This window comes from Mustela nigripes, chromosome 2 (assembly GCF_022355385.1).
Source record: "Mustela nigripes isolate SB6536 chromosome 2, MUSNIG.SB6536, whole genome shotgun sequence".
Taxonomy (NCBI): Eukaryota; Metazoa; Chordata; class Mammalia; order Carnivora; family Mustelidae; genus Mustela; species Mustela nigripes.
Window position 1 is genome coordinate 56,703,472 of NC_081558.1, and position 19,916 is coordinate 56,723,387.

A 19,916-nucleotide genomic window follows, 5' to 3' on the forward strand; every position below is an offset into this window, starting at 1 on the left:
TTCAGACAGAGGTCCCTGCCACACACCCCCAAGTCCAGAGAAGGACATGAGTCCAGAGAGGGCAGGGCTCTCCCGAGGGTCACCCAGCCCATCAGTGGAAAGCCAGGGTGTGGACTCCAGCTTGGGGACGGCAGTGCTGCTCACCCCCTCTCCTAGGGCCACATCTGGCTCCCTGATATTGAATATCCCGGCTGGGCCCTCAGGAGCCTTCCTGCCTACCCAGGCCTTGCTCCCTGGCCCCAGCCACGACCCCTCCATTTTGGGCCCTGCAACTATCTCTATACTGACTGAGGGAACAGAGACCTTGGGGTGCTGTGCCATGGAGATGACACTGAGGCAGGCCTTAGGGACAGGTCAGAGCCCAGCGCAGAGCAGCCCTCAGTGTTTGCCAGGTAAGAGAGGGACAGCCTGTCTCCTTCAGCCTGTAGTTTGTTTTCTGTTTCTCTCTCTTCCATCCAGAAAGCACTGTCCAGGGGGCGCCCCCCTGCCAGGCCTGGGCTGGGTGGGGCAGGCATGATGGAAAAAGCCAGAGGTGGTCCAGTGGGGAGGCCAAGGGCTTAACAGAGCAGAGTGCCCACTGAGGGTCGGCCTAAGGCTGGGTGACAGGAAGGGAGGGGAAGACATCAAAGGAGTCACAGGCTACACTATCCAGGATCTGGCTTGGGGTCTGGGTGGGTGGCAGTGCTGTCACCAAGATGGGCCCCCCTGTGGGGCAGCCAGGGAGGAGCTGGGGGAGCACCTAGCTGAGTGTTGTATAGGGGACGGAGTTGGGGAAAGTCAGAGGCTGGGACAGACCACCAGTGGGGACGCTGTCTCTCCGTCTACCCCTCAGCTCCCCACCCCAGGGGTCTGCCCTGCCCAGCCGGCCAAGGACAAAGTCTGCCTGCTACTACTACCGCCACCAGCCTGCCCCGCAGGCCAAGGATGCCCAAGGCCTGCCTGGGCTATAGCCACCTGCCTAGAGAATGCTCTGTGTCCTGAGCAGAGACCAGACTGTGGGGAGTAGAGCATGCTGGGAGGGCGTCTTGCCGCCCCTGAAATAGCAGCCCCCACACTGTGGCCTTCACCTTGAACTTCTTTACTCTCCAGCTCCTCCCTCTTTGAACGGAGTGTGTAGGTCGGAGCTCCCCTTTTATCCAGAGACCACCACACCCCTGGATCCAAGGCCTGGGAGTGCCCAAGAGCTCTGCCAGCCGACACTCCCACCCCTGAAGGCTTCAGGGTCTTCTGCCCTTGAGCTATCCCCCATACGGAGCTGGGATCTGCCTCCTGCTGCTGCCGGCTGGGGTCCCTTGTCAGTTGTGCAGATCTGACCCTTTCTCTCCTGCCCCACCCCCTCTCCAGTCTAGTCTGCCCTGAAGTCAAGAACAGCACTGCAGTGCCCTATCTTCCTGTGTGACTGGGGCCAAGCCCCTTCCCCTCTCTGCACCCAGCTGGCTGTTCTGCAAGGTGGGGGTGATCATAGAACCTGCTCCCAGGCTGGTCGGAAGGGCAGAAGCCACATGCCCAGTGCTCAGCACACAACAGGCCCTCAGCATGTAGTGGCTTCATGGTTACTGGCTCCTCTGAGCCTCGGTTTCTCGTGAGGTTTACAATAAAGCACCTAGCCCAGGGCCTGGCCTGCAGTGGGTTCTGCAAAAAAAGCTTTCATTTAACTGAACTGAATCAACACATCCAGTCTGCAGGGGCAAATCTCCATGAAAAGAGCTTGCAAGGGGAACCTGAGTGATTCATCCCTCCCGGGTCCTGGTTCCCCGCTTTCAGTTGAAGGGAGTCTGGTGGCAGAGTGGCCTTTAATGTGGTTGTGGAGTGTGGCCACAAAGGTGGAAGGAGCAGGGTCACCCCCCCCCCCCCGTGACTTGCTCACCATGTGACCCTATGCTTGGTGGCCTGAGCCCCGCCCCACCTCCCACGGTACTCCCAGCTTTGTGCTTCAGGCTCGTACGTATGCAATCGCGTGTGTGTGCACACTGTTTTGTGCGTGCCTGTGTGCGTGTGCGCATGCTCACGTGATGGTCAAGGTGTAGGTCTGAGAGCACATCCATGAGTCGAGGTGCTGTTAGTGGGCCCCACGTAGGATGCGGAAGGGGACACAGTGCCCACTGAGGTCCATGGCCTCCAGGAGGAGTGCCCCGTGCCCACCGCACTGCTCCAGGGCCAGGGGCTTGGGTTAGGGAGGGCCCCCCAGCATTCCCCGACCACAGAAGAGAGATGCCCTTCACCACTACACCTAGACATATGTCTCCTTCACCCGGCTTAGTCTTCAGTCTGACGGGGCTCAGGGGGTATATCGTTCGGGGAAAAGCAAGGACAGTGTGTCCAGGAGAGGACCTCTCTGTGAGGAGCAAGTACATAAGTAATATATATAGCTATGCATGTATGTATCTGGGTGTATTCATATACAGTCATTCTAGAAGAATACCCAAGAAACTGCTGTCCGGGACTCCCTGGGAGTGCGGGGGGGTGGCCTTGGTGGGCGCAGGGCAGTGGGGAGGCACACTTTAAACTCTATCTTTTTTATTTATGTGTGAACCATGAGAATGTGTTCACTATTTAAAAGTTAAATTTTTTTAATGTGCAAGTTGCTGAGTTTGGGGTGAATCAGCTTGTTTTCTGGCTATCCAAAGCCACCCCTGCCCCGGTCCCCGCCTATCCCCAGCCCTACAAGTGAAAGATAACCTCCGGGAACACGTGGCTCAGCAAATCTTCCACTTTAAGGTTGTGCGGGGTCAGAAAGTTCTCCCGGTTGGGGGTCAGCTGTCTGGAATGACTGCATGATGGGGACCATGGAGAACAGGGTGGGGAACAGAGCCCTGATGACCCAGGTCAGGGTCTGGGGTGGGGGGTTGCTTACCAGCCAAGAGGCCTCAGGACTTGGGCAGGTGTGAGCCCCTCTGAGCCTCAGTTTCCTCATCTATAAGATGGGGATAAGAAACTCCAGCCGCGGGGTGCCTGGGTGGCTCAGTGGGTTAAGCTGCTGCCTTCGGCTCAGGTCATGATCTCAGGGTCCTGGGATCGAGTCCCGCATCGGGCTCTCTGCTCTGCAGGGAGCCTGCTTCCTCCTCTCTCTCTGCCTGCCTCTCTGCCTACTTGTGATCTCTCTCTGTCAAATAAATAAATAAAATCTTTAAAAAAAAAAAAAAGAAAGAAAAAAGAAACTCCAGCCGCCCACAGGCTTGAGGATTAAATGAGACCCTGTCAGCACCTATCTGAAGAGCCTGGCACCAGACAGGGGTGAGGCTGAAAACCCAGGAAGGACCCTCCAGAAAGGCCAAGGGGACCCAGTGGGTTTGCTGGAAGCTGCGTCTCTCCTGGAGATGGGCAGGGCAAGGAGTCCCAGTTGGGAGGGTCTGCAACACACTGTCCCCTTCTCCCAGCCTCTATTGGACTAAAACGTCCTGAGCTCCCTGCCCATCAGCAAATTGGGCCTAGGATTGACAGGACGTGGCAGTCCCAGATGCAGTGCCAAAGGCCCTGGGGCACAGGCATGGCCAGGTTCTGAGCCACATGTGGAGGCCTCAGTCCACTCCCCCAGCCAGGAAAGACTCTGAACGTGCCCTCTCCTGCTGCCCTGTCCTGTAGACACCTTCTGCTGGTGTCTCTGCCTTAAAAAGAGAATACCTGGTGGGATATTTTGGGTGGCATCTTTTCAGCTGAGATGCTGGAGTGGTGGGGTTGAGGGTCTCAGTGGGCCTCCCTCTCCAAACCATGATTTATTCCTGCAGCAGATGCCTGGCCTGTCCCCGCAAAAAAGAGGACCCTTGCCTTGAACATGCTCCCCTGGTTCCCATTTCAGGCCTTCCCCTTGCTTATTCCTTACACAGAGCCCCACCTTTCTAAGCCAGTGTTCAGTCGTCACTCAGACCTAGTTTCAGCGGTCAGTTCTTCCAAAGGGCTTTTCTTGGCTAGTGTCTCATACACCTGCTTCTACTTTCTGTCCTGGTCCAAGTGACCTTGTTGGTGTACACACTTACCTACTTCTCTTGTCTGTCCCCTTCCTCTACTCAGACAGTGATATGTCTGTCTTGCTCACTCTGTATCATCCTGTACTCTGAAGAATGCCTCTGATGACATCTGGAAGCCTCTGTTTTCTCATCTGTGAATTGGGGATATGAACATCTCGAGTTGCAGGCTGGTTATGGGGTGATAGGAGTCAGTACAAAGTTCTTAGAGTGCCTGGCCCAAAGTGGGGGCTGTGTAGTTAGTAGGTGGGATGCATGAATCACTGTCCCAGAGTGGCCTGAGACGCACCCCCCTGCAAAGTTAAGAACCACATCTTTAGACAAACCCTCTTATGGTGCAGCTGGGGAAACTGAGGCTTAGAGAGACTAGGTGCACTCCTGGTTTCACCTAGGGCCTCTGCGTGGTCGCCCTGATCTCTCTCTCCACACCTCTGTCCAAGGAGGGGGTGGTTGCACAGAGACAATTTCCCGCCCACCCACTCCCCCCTCCCACCCGCCAGCAGGGAGTTTTCCAGACCCAGGCTGAGTTTCTGGGCAGAGCTGCCTGGCAGGATAGAGGGGCATGGAGGCCAACCTGGGGACAATCGTCTCACTGTGCCGCTGGGTGGTGGGGCCTCAGGCTGCTGGGCAGGGCCGTCTGGGGCCCAGAGCCAGGACAGGAAGGCCGAGGCTGGGTGGGCAGGAGCCCTCTGTGGCTTTTCCAGGGGCAGGTCCCAGGAGGGGTGTAGGGGACTGGGCAGGACCGCCAGGGCATGGCCAGCATGGCAACACCTCACATCTGTCTGGTTTACAAAGCGCCTCCTGTCTGTCCACTCCTGGAGCCTCACTCTGGCCTCTGAGGCAGGCAGATCATAGATGAGGAAGCAGAGGCTGAGGCAGCATCCCTTAACTCATGAGACCAGAACTGGGAGCCCCAGCAGGTCTGTGGGCACCACTGTGTGACTTTGGGCAAAAAGCCTCACCCTTCAGGGATAAGGGGATGAGACAACAGGGCAGCCTGGCCCAGGGGAGAGGCCTCCTGGGTTCAAGTCCCAGGACCACTGCATACCTTCTCTGTGTCTCTGCCTCCGCAGCCCCAGAGGGGAAGGATGACAGCACCCTGGCCCTGGTCCTGAGGGGCTTTCTCCCTGGCCACCAGCAGAGCTGTCAGGAGCCCAGACCCGGCCTGCCATTGCTCACGCAGTGCCCGTGGCGTGTGTCACAACAGATTCATGTAGACAGGGCATGGGGTAGGCGTGGAGCAGAATGGCGCCCAGTACGTCCTCCCTCAACCTTGTCTCTGCCCCAGACAGAAACACTTTGTAGGTCCTGAGAATGGCCAAGCACTCGCCATCCCCAATGCTGTAGGAGAGTGCTGGTCCAGCCTCTTGGGTCAGCATCCGCGTGTACCCAGAGACACAAAAACATTCCCACCCCGTGACCCAGAAATTCCAGGCATGGGTCCTAGAGGAACATCCCAGCCCATGCACAGAGGCAGTATTGATGGGATGGTCCCTCAGCCTTGTTTACCAGGAGAGGAGAGAGGAGCCCAAGCCCAGCACCCACCTGGGGAGGCGGGGAACCCACAAGGGTTCCAGGCAGCTTTCCAAGGGGTGACGTGCAGGAATATTTGAGACCTAAAAACACATCCGAGAGAAGTGTGGAGCGAGGGGGTAGGGTGGGAGTATTTTATAGAACAGACTGTTTTTTGTGTAGCCAAAAAATATATATATGCCTAGTCACGGGGACGCACTTAGAGAAGGGCCCCGCCGGAAAATATTCTGAAATAGTTACACTGGTCAGTCTCTTGGAGAGCTGGGATGGTAGATGATTTTAGTTCTTTGTGCTCTGCTGTTATTCTTACCGTCGATGCAGTGACGCTGTATTGCTTATTTAATGACAGGGAGCGAGGGACAGTGTAACCGGGAAGGGTAAGGTCTCCCCCGTCTCTTTGTAGACGGACGTAAATTCCACAAATATGTCCCTTCCGGGGCCTGTGACAATCCGAGCTGCCTGGCCTCAAGTTCCCTCCTGGGTCATGCCCTCACCCCACACATGGACCTGGCTACCCACTGCTTTCTACAGACAAGTCCACTCATAGAAGCGCCTGTGGCGTTTGCACCGACTCCCCAGAGTTCGGGGGTCCCAGGAGGGGTCCCTTCCCATGTCCTTTGTCTCTGCTGTTTGTGTTCACCCCATTCCTTCCCCATTCTCCCCAGGAGCAGACAGGGTTCCCCTTGGGCCTGAGACACAGGAGCTCAGAGCCACCCGTGGCAGCCCGGACCCCACCAGAGAGCCCTCCAAGTATCCCTTCCAGAAAGTCCAGGCTGCAGAATTCTCACAGCAGAGACCAGGTTCTTTTTAAACTTGCCAAGTTCAGATGGTGCTAAGGGATTAGCTCGTTGCCTATTAAACTCACCTGGGGAGCTTTTGATAAGGAAGGTACACGTGAACAGAGGTTTCACAGAAGATACAGAGAAACTGGGGAAACAATGGTCAAGTCGGTGGTTGAATGAAGTCAGTGAAATGCAAATTCAGACCACAGGGAGATCGCACTTCATAGCTCTGGGAGTGGCTAAGATCAAAAAAACCGTGGCAGCACACTGCTGGCCAGGATATGGGGCAACTAGATCATGCCTAAGTCACTGTGGGGGACATTAAAACCGTCTGGCCACTCTGGAAGACAGTTTGGCAGTTTCCCATTCAAAGCAAATGTATGCTCACCATACGACCCGCTGTTGCACTCTTGGCCATTTCTTCCAGAAAAATGAAGACTCATGTTCACAAAGAATCCGTATCAGAATGTTCGTAGTGGTTCTACTCATAAGGGCCCCCAAACCGGACACGACCCAGATGTCTGTTGGTGGGACAGCTGGGGTGCGTCCGTGCCATGGGGTACGCATTAGGTCCACAGCCACCCAAAGGAGGTAATGAGTTACTCAGCAACTCAGATGAACCCCCAGGGAGGAATTACATGGAGTGAAAAAAAAGCCCGTCTTAAAGAGTTACACGTTGTATGATTCCATTCATAGAGCATTCTTGATAAGACACATTTGCCAAGACGGTGGTTGACAACGGGTGGTTGTCAGCAGGGAGGGACTGGGGAGGAGAGGGTAGCCCAGAGCCTGGTGGGGGAACCCTTGTGGCTTTGATCACGGTGGAAGTTACACCAAGCTACATGTGTGTTAAAATTACACAGAGACACACATGCGTGCATATGTACACACACACACGTGCTTCTCTCACTGGCAAAGTCAGAATAACCATGGCGGATGGTACCTATGTCAGCCTCGATGGCACCCTGTAGTTGTGCAAGATGTTATCACTGGTGGAGGCTGGGGAAGGGGTGCCTGGGACTTCCCAGTACACTGCATTTTACTACTTCCTGTGAATCTATGTTTATTTCCAAGCAAAGAATTTTTAAAAACAAAACAAAACACCCACCATGCAGGAACACACCCCCAGAGGTTATATGACTTAATTGGCCTGGCGTAGAGCCCAGGCATCAGTACCTCAGAATTCTTAAAAACGCCCTTCCCACTGTACAGCCTGGAATAGAAACACTGACCACTTCCTCATTCAGCAGAGGGAAACTGAGGCCAGAGAGGGGAAGGGGTTTTCCTGAGGCCACACAGCTGCTGTAGGGTGCCTGAAGGGACCTTCAGCTACAAAAGGCCCAAGCTCTGAGTTATTTCCTGCTGCTCCAGGCTACGGCTGAACTACGCAGGGTTTTTCACATAAATTTTTATTGAAATACAATATACAGTTGAATTGTAAACAGACAGCACACTCATGTGATCAGCACCAAGGCCCCCAAACCCCGGATGTTCCAGCCCACTCCCCAAGAGCCCCCTCCTGGCCCTGCCAGCCATGGCCTGTCCCCCACAGTTGCCCTCTCCTGTTTTGTTCCAACACAGAGCAGTTTTTCCCGTTCCTAAACTTGGTATGAGGGCTGGGTACTGTTTAGGAGCTGTGCTAGAGAGGACTGGAGCAGCCGGTTTATTCGGAAGAAAAAAGAAAGTGGCCTCCCCCAGGAACCCACTACAGTAAGGCTGGGGGCGGGGGTTCTGAGAAAGGACTGTCCCAGGGCAGTCACCTTGTCCAGGCTGGCCGGAAGGGGCTGTTCTCTCCCCCGCACCCAAACTGGAGACAGGAGTCAGAGCTGGAGGTCTGCCTGGCTAATTGAGAGTCCTGTGTCCGAGCTTGGTCCAGGGTCCTCTGGGCAGGGAGAGGTAAAGCAGCTCAGTCCTCCAGTAAGACTAGAGGCATTGAAGAAATTTCCCCCCGCATATAAAATGAGAGTTTTGTATATGTGAATAAAACAAATGTCTATTAATATAGGATCAGTGCTAATGTAACATGTTGTTATTTTGCTGACTTACTATTGGTATTAAGCATTAATATAGTCTATTTTAATGTATGTTACATAATGTATGTATATTACATACATATATGTATGTTACATAATATAAGGCATATTGAGTAATGTCCAAATCTTTCGAATCCTATCTATACTAGTGATAGCTGGCATTTATGGAATGCTAAGTACCTTAAATGTCTAAGCCAGCTGACTTCCCAAAACACTACAGTTGAGGATACCAAATGGAAGCACAGAGAGGTTCGTTGACTTGCCCTGGGTCACACAGCTAGTTTGTGGCAAAGGTAGGATTTGAACCCTGGCCCTCTTGGCTCTAGAACTCATGTTGGAACGTAGAAGGCCTAACATCTCAATATGCACTATGACATGCATGATAATAGCTGTGTCAGTATCTCATAGGCATGCACTGGCACTTTCTGGTTTACAAAGTGCTTTTGCTTTTTCATCTCTCCCCTCGTCCATGTGAGGTGGCACTGGGTGGAGTGGAACAAGGTGCCATGCCTTGTTTCAGAGGGGGGGCCGAGTCTCAGCGTTTCTCTCACTACCAAGGTTGGAGCTGTGGTGTGAGCTCGGGTGGTTGGTTCCAAGTGCAATTATACTCAGTCTCACTGTACCACCCTCACGGGCTCCCACAAGGACTGAAAGAGTTGATATCTGGAGAAGGTTAACAGCAATGCCTCCTAGCACAGAAGAGCTGCTCCAAATAGACTCGCCGTTGTGAATGAAGGGGGAGAGGGGAAAGGAGGAAGGAAGGAAGCAAGCGATCTTCCTTGGAGGTCATGATCGGCAAAGAAGGCTGCATGGAGAAGTTGATACTTGAGCAGGGTTTTGTAGGGTGAATAGGAGTTTCCTGCATGATAAAGAGGCAGGGAACAGAATGGTTTCCCAGGGACAGGGCACCCCGAGCTGCACCTGCCTTGTGCCTCGTGAGGGTTATGCAAGGGTTAGATGAGGACGTATGTGGGAACAGCACCTAGCACCAGGTGGGCTCTCTGCCGCTGGCCGGGATACTGCCAGGTTCTCGTTATGTAGTCAGAGCAGGACCGGAGCTAGGGAGCCAAACCCCTTTGCTTGTGTTGGATGGCTCTATGCCTGGGCACCTTGGCATCACTTTGCTGTGTCCCTGTCACATCGTATTTGTACTTCCTCTTGTGGCATCCTGCATCTGAGGGGTGCTGAACACTGGGGTTTCTTGTCTGGACTAGGGACTTCCTGAAGGCAGGAGCTCCTCACCACTCCCAATAGGAGGTCCTGCCACTAGAGGGAAGTAAGCCCCTCCTGACCAGCCCCACCCTCTCTCCCCCTGGAAAAGCCATCGCTCACCCGAACAGGCACAGGACAGTGAAGAGTCTGGGACAGTGACTCGAGGGCGTCCCGACACCGTCCCTTATGTCCTCTTTTCTTGTTGAGCTTTGGCAAGACCTCACTGACACAGAGTTGCTGAGCCCAAGGTGCATGGCCCTGGGGTGGGCTCTAGCTCCGGGGGGTGCGGGGAGGGAGATTGGCTCTAACCTCTACAGCTGGGGTGTGTCTAGTGTCATAGAAGCTGCTCCCAGGAGGGCAGGAACAGGCTGTGCTGGGGGGGACAGGCCACATCCCAAGGCCCCAAAGGCCTAGGACACTGGCGATGCCACCACACACAGCAGACAGAGGCTCGTGTTTCTCCATGGTCGTTTCAAATCCATTATTTGCTCCCATGAACAATTTACTTATCCCCCTTTTAGAAATGTGGAAACTGAGGCATGGAGGTGCATAAAGGGACTTGTAGCAAACCCATGGCAAGCAAGGGTAGAGTGGCGTCTGACCCCAGGGTGGACTGGCTCTGGGCCCAGATCCAGAGCTGAATATTGAGTCTCTGGGCAGGGGCTCTGGACTCTGGGCATGGAGGTTGTGAGCCTGGCCTGTGGTCTACGAGGACTCCGAGGAGAGGCCACTTTAGGGACAGAGCATGGTGGTCCCCAGCCAGACACAGCTGAGTCTCAATCCCAGCCCAGTCCCAGTCGGAGAGCTGTTAGACCCTGCCCATGGTGCTTCGCCACTCCGAGCCTCAGTATCTTCAGCCATGATGAGGCTAAGAGGCTGCCTCACAGGCCACTCTGGGACCTCAGCTGGGGTTCCCTCTCCTCCTCTGACTCTACTCACCTGTACTCACTACCTCTTACCAACCATTTATAACAGGTGACAGGATTGACTAGTCTTAGTGACACCGGCCATGACCAGGAGGTACAAGGTCCTGCCTGGAAAAACAGGCAGTGAACAAACTTAACTCCTTTTCCCATGGGGCCCCGAAAGAAATAAAACTGAGCAATGGGATGAGAGCATGAGAGGCAGGGCTGCCCCTCCAGGAAGGCCCCTCTAAGCTGGAAAATGAGTGTCAAATGTGGCATGGAGGCCTAGCCTCCTAGGTAAAGGGGCAAAGGTCCTGGGGCAGGAATGAGATTGGCATGTTATAGGAACAGTGAGGTAGCAGGATGGTCAGAAGTGGGGGTAGGGTGAGAGGAGGGTGAGGAGGCAGGAGTCAGCTCATTCATGGGCAGGAGTACCCCATGTAGCAGGCCCAGGTCCCTGTCAGGTCTCTGACTATAAGGAGCCTCAGACTGGGAGACTCCCTGTGGGATCTTGGGCCTTGGTTTCCCCGGTTAACAGGGAGCACCTGGACTCGATGTTGCCCAGGGTCCTTTGTAACTGAGCTCTCTGAACTGGCATGTGGGATAAAGACATGGCAACCTGTCACTGACCCGTCAGAGAGGAAAGAAAGCACATGGTTTCTTGCATGTGGAGGCCAAACACATTTCCCAGGGCTACTCACCACTGGGGACCACCCAGTGCAGCCTCAGCTTGCATGGCCCCCAGGAGCATTGGTCCTGTGGGTATCGTGGGTAACACTGTCTCACTTTTACCGCCTCAGGAGCTCCCTGGAGACCGGAAGCAGCCTGTCCACTGACCGCTACAGGTACTGTCGCTCTCTCCCCTCTGGGCCCGCTCTTCCCATCAGCACCAAGGGTGGGCCCAAGAGGCATCACGGGAAATTGGCCTCCCTGTTGAGCCTGAAACCTCCCCCAGGTACCGGAGGTACTGCTGTCATATTCTCTGAGATCCAGTCCAGCAAGGAATGGTCTCCTGAAGACTAGGGCTCAGCTAATGGTTCCTCTGAGATTCAAGGCTGCGGGGGAGTCCCCTCTGAGGGCCAGGCTGCGGCACCTGTTCCCATGGCAACGAGGCAACAGCCCAAGGGGGAAGCTGATGCTTTCTATTGGCATTCGGATGATAGTTGGTGGGACTGGGGGCGTTTGAGGTTTTTGTGTCTGGACATTTCCATAAGATGCCTTTAGAAAAAGACATTCTCTGACTTTACGTGGAAGCATTGGAGACCGAGGTACAGAGCAGGGTCCCATGGATCGGAAGTCAGCCAATCTCTGCTCACAGGCGAGGGGCACAAAAGACAAGTCACAGGCTGGTGTCCTGGAGTGGTGTTGGCGTGGGGAGCCATGTCTGGTGTAGCCGTGTGAGTCAGGCAGATGGGGCCTGGGCCTTGTCGACAAGAAATAGGCTGGTCCTTGTGGAGGGCGGGAGAAGAACCGTGGCCAGGAAGGGGGATACTTGGTGACGACCCACAAGTTTGGATGTGGCCCAACACGCAGAGTTGGCAGAGGTGAAGCAGAGGATCGGGCTGAGCTGAGTCCCATTGGGGAGATTGAAAGGGGGCCTATAAGATTGGGAGCCCCAGCACTGGAGACACGGCCGGCCCTGGGCCCCCAGTGCTGAGGACAAGAGCCATGGGTGCTCCGCTGGGATGGGCTGGTCCCAGCCTCAGGCTCCCCGAGGCTGTGAGAAGGGCAGAGACGTGATCCTGTGGGTGCTGCTTCCTCCAGCTATTGTGGTGCTAGCAGCTCCCCACCCACCCACGAGGGTAGAGAGCCACCTACACATTCAGGTCATCCCCATGGCCACAGCTGCGTGTGATGCTGACGAGGGTGCACGTGTGACAAAACCCCACGGTACCCCACGTGTTCACCACCGCACAGAGCTAATACCAACCCATTTTACAGAAGTGACTTGAGGATTCTCAGCCAGGGAGCAGAGCCCGAGTGTGACCCCAGATCCTACTGTGAATACCACCCGAGGCCACAGTATACGCTCCTTGCCCGCTTGGGCGTTCCTCCTCATGCCCACAGCCCCCGGTACAGCGCCGGCACCGTCACACACGCGGCATCCGGAACATTTGCACACTCGTTCCTCACGTGCTTGCTCCATCCCTCCTGCGCACGGCTCACACCCCTGCCACAGCCACGCTCTGTTTTCACGTGCTCACAGCCGGACGCTGGCCCCGGGGGCAGAGGCTCACGAAACTCCTACAAAGCAGCTGAGCCACTGGTTTATCTGAAAGCCACCCCCGATTCAGACAGCAGTGTGCCTCACCCCGCTTTACCCGCTCCACCAGCCCCGTCAGCACTCTGCTCAGGGCCAGGCAGGGAAGGCTCTAGAATGAAGGGAGGGCTAACAGGGCTTCTGTCCCAGAGCATCTGGGGGTTGGGGAGGGGCAGTCACATGTCTCCTGCTCCCCTCAGGTTTGACACAGACCTGGCTCTCACCATACCAGTCAGGAGTTCATGGTCAGGGAATGGCCACAATAACCTCCACCCCTTGAGGCTGGTCACGTTTGACCTTGAAGCCAATGACCCGGTGCCTTCACAGTCCCAGAGGAACAAGCTAGGGACCCCTAGCAGACAGCAGGACCCCTCAGCTCTGCCCTTTCCCCCTCCTCCACCCAGCTCTTGTTTCCTGAGTACCTATGGGTGTCCAGTGCTTGCGATACTGTGGTGAGCAGTGTGGCTGCCTTCGCTGAGCTACTGTGTCAGGGGACAGGTGTCAAACAAAGGAATCTGGTTTTAAAATGTTGTGTCAGGTGGTGGTAAGTGCTGTGAAGAAAAATAAATCAGGGCAAAGGAGATAGAGAGTGATAGGAGGGTGGTCAGGAAAGGGCCATCTAACCAGAGACCAGAAGGGGAAGAGCACGCAGGAGGTGGGGATGGCCAGTGCAAAGGTCCTGAGGTAGAACATGCTTGATCTATTAGAGGAACAGAAAAGAGACAGATGCTAATTGGGATCTGGCCCACCCCTTGATCTCACAGTCCCAATGCATCCTGACTGCTGACCCCCACGGCAGCCTTGGGACACAGGCCGAGCCAGGATCAATGTTCTCATTTCACAGATGAGGAAAACTGAGACGCAGAAACCAGGAGAATATTGGTGCCAGACCCAGGCCTCAGAGCCCCCACTACCAGCACCTGGCCTGGCCTCCATGCCCTTTCTGTGCGGCAGCATTGCAGGAGCCTCAGGGAAACCTGGCCCTTGGGCCCCAGTGGAGGAGGTGCCATTCTGCCCACCCATCCCATGGAGGTTCTGGAGGCCTCATTCACAGCTTGGGAATTCAGAAACAAAGGTCCCAGCCAGCAATCGCCTCCTTTCAAAGGCATAGCCGGCTTCCTCTGCCACATGCGTGAGAGGGAAGCTGATGTCCTGGTCGGGGGAGAGGGGAGGGGCGGGGCGGCACTTCATGAGGCCTGTGCTACCTCCGCAAACAGGCAGACAGGCTCCTCATCCTTGGCACATGGCCACCGTCACCCTCCTTCCCATCGGCCCACCTCTCCCCAGCCCCCCAGAAAGTACGGGGCTTTCTGGATCCAGCTTGGGCCCAGACTAATGATGCTGGGTGTACCCTTGCCCCTGGCTGGGCCTCACACTCCCTGTCTGTACAAGAGGAGCCTTGGACTGAACCATCTCGAATGCCCTTCCAGTTCTAACTGTCCATGATGAGGTATTTCCGGGCGAGTTACTCTCCAGGGTGGGATTTCTCGGCTCCACCACTATTAACAGTTGGAGAGGGATCGTTCTTAATCGCAGGGTCCATTCTGTGCATCAGAGGACTTTGAGCACCATCTACGCACCACTCAATGCCAGTAGCACACCCCTCCCCAGTTGTGGCAACCCCAGATTTCTCCAGACATTGCCACGTGGCCTCTGGCTGGGAGGCAGGTGAGGCAAAAGCCCCACCCTCCCAGAAGTGCTATGTGTCCCAGTGCTTGCGAATGCCCTCCAGGCGAAGGTGACTCTGCTCTTTGGCTTTGTCAGAGCACAGGGCTGGGGATTGGGCTCCTGGTTCCACACCTGGCCCCCGGAACCTGGCAGCCTAGCTCAGCACCAGCTCCCTTCTGAGGTTGCCATCTTCTGGAGGTCACCCCTCATGCATGGTCCAGAGTCTTTCCTGAGCCTCAGTTCCCTTATCCTGCAGCAGGGGAGGGCCACAGGACCATTGCCGTGTAAACAATGTTGAGCAAATCAGGGACCTGGAGTAGCAGAGGAGGGAACGTGCTGTGTGTAGGGGGGCATGTCAGGTGCTAAGACCCATTCTGTGACCCAAGATCTGCCGATCCTTCCACAGATGAGGACGGAGTGCCCATGGTGGGCCCAGCGTGGGGCTGAGCTGGGAGATGGGTGGGAAAAGAGAGGTAGGGACCCTGCCTGGGAAATGCCCGGGAGATGCTCCCGCTGCAGCCGGCACAGGGCGGCAATTAACAAGGAAACAATTTGGATCACATCTGATGATGGCCCATCCAGGAGAGCAGATCACACAGGGCACAGGTGAAGGAGGCTCCAAGATGGAGATGATGGTTGATGGCTGATGAGCAACTTCCCCAGAGGAGGGGTTCCTTTGGGAAGGGCCCTGCATGGGAAGACCCGAAGGCTGTCTTGGATTAGGAGATGTGAAGGGGAGCCTCAGAGAGCTCAGCGGGATCCAGTCTATGGGTCAGAAGTTTGGCCTTCATTCTGAGAGCGGCCTGGGGCCACATGAGGGTGTGGAGCAGAAGAATGACATTTTCAGGTCCCTGTGGCTGGTGTGCTGGGAAGGACCCCTAGAGCGGTCAGAGCAGAAGCAGGACCACTGGCAGGGGTGGGGAGAGAGGCCAGGCCCTGTGGTTCTGCTCCTGTCGCCTGTGACTGCCCGGTTCTGGGGCCAGAGAGCCACCCACTCTGCCTGTGACCCCCCTGTTCCTGCCCAACAGCCCCGGGCTGGCCCTGGCCCCTGAGCCCCCCTGCCCTTCTCACTCCCGCCCTCCCTCGCTAGCGACAGGAGTCCCCTCCTGGCAGCCAATGAGCAGCTGTCATCGAGGTTCCATTTTAGATTTTATCAATGTGCCCCGTTGCCCAGGCAACGGCTCCACCGGCCCTGTCAGTCTTTCTCTGCCTGCCTTTCAGAGGAAAGCTGCTCCCACCCACACCATGTGGCTAAGTGGTGAGTTCTCGCTCACACTGGCCGGACCGGGATTCCACCAAACGTAATTGATCTGGGTCTCAAGGTTGGCATTGGTCCGTCATTTTGCCCCTTCCTCACCTCACGCCTGGGTCTTTAGGGCCAGAGCCACTCTGGGCCAGACAGGCCAGGGTGGGCGACTGCCTGGCCAGGTGCGGGTGAGGCCACCGAGTGTCCAGGGCCTGGTTGGAAGAAGGGGCTTGGAGCCGCCATCAGAGCCCCAGCATCTAGGCCCCCCAGGATGACGAGCCGGGGGCCCCTGCTACCGGGCATGGCCAGGGCTGCCTCGGTTTGCTCCTGGGACCCCCAGGGAAACCCCAAGAAGAACCAGCCGCCAGAGACAGCAGCAGTCTGAGACTGCCCCGGGTGAGCAGCGCCAACGAGTTGCTGGGCTTTGTGCGCGCTGCTCTTTGTATTGGAGGCGTGCGCTCTAGGAGCCGGCTGGGCAGGGCTGGGCCATGTGAGCGGGGGCTGCAGCGGGACCAGGGTGTGCCAGAGTGGCCAGGCCCCCAGCAACCCCCAACCGCTCTCCGAGTCTCGGTGGAGGAGTTACCGTGGTCCGGCTGGAGACTGGAAGGTGAAAATGCTCAAGTTCAAGGCCTTTTGCCTGGATTACTGGCAGTTCCTGTGTCTGCAGCCGCTGCACGGAGTCTATAAGAGGTACGTGGACCCTCCGGGGAGGACCTCTGCCACTAGGCAGCGGGCTGTGAGGTGAGGCCCCCCCCACGCCCCAGGCTGCCGATTGCAGGGCCTTTTCAGGTCAGCCCAGGGTCGCCGCCACTGGCCACGAACAGTGGGGGCATTTGCCATGGGTCACTTTGCAACTTAGCTTAATTATACTCTCCTCTCCTGCAGCCCTGAAACTTGTAGGCTTTCTGCAGGGAAGTGCTCACCCCAAAAGCGTTCGACAGTTCAACGCTGGGTTTCATTGTTTCTTGCTGCCGGGATCGGTCCTGGAGTGGACTGGATCCTGGGCAGGTGTGACCCCGAAGGAGGGCAGTTTGGCTCTCCCACGGTTCGTTTTCCTCCGCCTAATGGGTGCCTCGCGTGATACACGGGTGTGACTGCCTGCCTCCGAAGAAGAAATTTGATACCTGTTTGGGAAAGCTGGATGAGGGATCCCTGGTGTGGAGGTCAGGAGACCAGAGTTCAAGTCCCTTCCCTTGCTGTGGGACTCTGGACGGGTTGCCTACCCTCTCTGAGCCCCAGTTTCCCCATCTTTCGGTGTTTGGAACTGACACTAGTGGTATTTGGGGACTGCTCCCTGAAATGATCCAGGCCGCAGACACCGCGAGCCTGAATGTTAACAAACCTGACACGTGTGTTGTGTTGGCACGCACACCTTGGCCAAGAAACTCTGGGGCCTAGGCCGGGGCAGGAAGGGCACTGTGGGCCATCCCCGTGGTCGTCTTCAAACGGCATGGGATGAAAGGCCTGGGGCGAGGGAACCCGAATACCAGCTATTCTGAGGGAATTAGTTTTTCCTGATTTCACACTCTGTGAAGTCTACTGCTATTAGCATGCGAGCAGCCCTGGGAAAGCGTGGGAGCTTTTCTTTTCTCTTCCAGGGGCTTTCTCCGAATGGGGCGGGCCCCGAGGGTCTCACGGCAGCCTCAGAAAGGAAGTCCCTGCTCTTGGGTGGGTGCCAGGGAAAGAGGCCTGTGCTGCATCTAATTAGCACCGCAGCCTCTAAGCGGAAGGCCCCACCAGGTGGGATCTCCACCCTGTGCACGTGGCCGAGCCTCCACCCGCCCCCTGGGGAGTTTGTTGTAACGCCTGGGGCACCTGGCCGGTTCTGGCTGTTAGTTATCAAGGGATGGTTGGAGGGTGGAGCCCTAGACAGGATCATCCATCCTCAGCCCTACTGCTAAGAGGCACCAAGCCCCCCACTCTGAGCAGGTGAGCTGAGTGAAACTGCAGGGCCATCAGCCAAGTAAGTGGGGCTACAGGGTCTGAATCTAGGTTCCTCTTGTTCCAAGATAGTCTCTCTTGAGTGCTCCTCAGCTTGAGGCCATGCACGCACACCAGGGCCTCAGAGCAGGAGGGAGGACTGAGAGGCACAGTCCTACCTCACAGGGACTCTGGTGGAAAAGGTAGGGGTCATGGTCAGAGCATTGACAGAGGAGTAGGGTCTGAAGGCTTCATGGAGGAGGTGACAGGTGAGCGGGCAATGAAGCATGAGAAGTTGGCCGGACTGAGAAGGAGGTGGGTGTTTCAGGCAAAGGGGAAAAGCATGTGGGCAAAAAAACCAGGAGCTTTCAAAGGGCAGATGTCTTCAGGTGGTAGCAAAAGACCATGGAGCTAGGAGGCGGGTGCCAGGGACTTTTGTCCATAACCCAGGGCTGGGCTTTGTGCTGCACACAGTGAGGACCCCAGGAGAAACAGAGAGAGGGAAGGACACGCTGAGTGTCGTCTCTGGGAGTCCCATGGCCCTTGTGAGCAGCCTGGCTCAGCCTCCAGGGGGAGCTGGTGACAGTCCCCTTGGCCTCCGGGCCACCCTGGGAAGTTCATATTCAGAGTTAGGGCTCTTTTCCTAAGCCCCTACTGCAGCCCAGAATCAAATGTGACATAGTCCTCAAGGAGCTCCCAGCCTCCAAGGGGAATAGACTCACTAACAAGCCATGAAAATTAAAGATGGGAGATAGAGGTGGCACAAAGCTACCAGTAGCAAGAGGGAGGGTGTCTGGGAGAAATCAAGGAAGTCTTGCTGCAGGAGGTGGCATCTGAGCTGCTTGTAGGAGTGGGATTTTTCCAGACAGGGAAGGGCAGAGAGCACAGCTTAAACAAACATAAGAAAATAGGACGTAGCCTGGCATGGTTCAGAAATGGCCCAAAGTGAGGCTGACACGTAAGGTACCTGTAGGGAGATGAGTCTAGAAAGGAAGGCAGTGTAGGTGACAATAATGCTGAGGTTCACTACATGTCAGGTCCCCCAAGCCCCAACTCCGCAGCAACCCCAACAAGTGGGGGATATGATTATCCCATTTCCTGCTGGGGGAAACTGAGGTACAGGAAGGAGTAGTTTGCGCAGAGTCCCATGGCCTGTCGGTGGGACCATCAGGATCTTACCAGGCAGTCTGGCTGCAGAGGCCCCTTGCTGCTGGAGGAGTCTAATGGGGCTTCTCAAAACAAATGAGATGCTCAGGCCTCTCTCCATGCCCAGGGAGTGACCATAAATAATGGTGACACACCAGTCAGGGAAACAAGAACTTGGCTTTATGGTCACACCTCATCCCGGCAGAGTGCTTGGAAACTCACTTTCCCTCCAAGCCCGCCCCTATACAATGTGGGAGGGGTGCTAGCCCACCCCTCAGGGCTCAGGGCTCCCGTGGGGATTGACAAAGGACAACTCCAGGAAAGCACTTGGTAGGGGCATAGAACATGTGGCTGTCCTGGCCCACACAGACCCTCCCCCCCCAGGAAGGCTTTGCAAACAGAACCTCTTGGCTTTTTTCCTGATGCCATATTCCGTTGTTTAAAACAGCAGCCCAAAACTTAAGAGTATGAAAAGGATGTTTTGCAGACAATGCATAATTAACCACTTCTAAACACAGGGTGTGCCAGGCTCCCTTGAAGCTGTTAATTATTCTTCATTAGGGATCTTAAATTAATGTAAAATAATCCTGGAGCTCTGTCAAAGGCTGGGGCTGGGGGGAGGAGTGGAGCTGCTTATTTCAACTAGAGAATGAAAGAATGTTCATAGGGCACTTCTGCATTCCTCCTGGGGAGATGGTGGCACCCGGGAGCTCTTCAGCTTTGGCCAAGAGGCCACTGTGGAAGGACAGAGAACCCTCCCCCCAGTCACCAGAGCCCAGCAGACCACAGGGTTCTCTTGTTCAAGAAACAGGTGCAAGGAACGTAGACAATCCTATACCCATTGCCTGGCTTCACAAATAAACTCTCACCAGTGTGGTGCATGGCCCCTGTGGACTGCACTCAAATCCCACCCCAGCCCCCACGCCCCCAGAGCTAAAGCTAAGTAGTGTGCTCCCCCTCCCCATTGCATCTATTTCCCATGCACATTCTTATAACTCTGCTAACCAAAAGGCTATTTCAGATATATGATGTAATCTGCAACTTGCTTTTAAAAATCGTTTAATTGTGGTAAAGTACACGTAACTTAAAATCGACCATCTTAGCCGTTTTTTAAATGTCCAGTTTGGTGGCATGAAGTACGTTCACACTGTTGTACACACCATCATCTGTCTCCAGGATATTACAAAACTCTGGCCCCATTAAACACCAACCCCCATTCCCTCCCCTGCCCAGCCCCTGCAACCCCCAT

General features: G+C 55.6%; 1 protein-coding gene across 5 annotated transcripts in view; it reads left to right on the forward strand.

Moving 5' to 3' along the window:
- IQSEC1 (IQ motif and Sec7 domain ArfGEF 1) overlaps window positions 1-19,916 on the forward strand; it is a 372,084-nt gene that overhangs the window by 217,427 nt on the left and 134,741 nt on the right. For 3 of the 5 annotated variants that reach the window (XM_059390420.1, XM_059390414.1, XM_059390421.1), the window contains exon 3: window positions 11,228-11,272. The exons of the other annotated variants lie outside the window; for them this stretch is intronic. In XM_059390420.1, coding sequence (XP_059246403.1) covers window positions 11,228-11,272 — 45 coding nt within the window. The remainder of the gene's footprint in view (window positions 1-11,227; window positions 11,273-19,916) is intronic. 5 annotated transcript variants of the gene reach the window in all.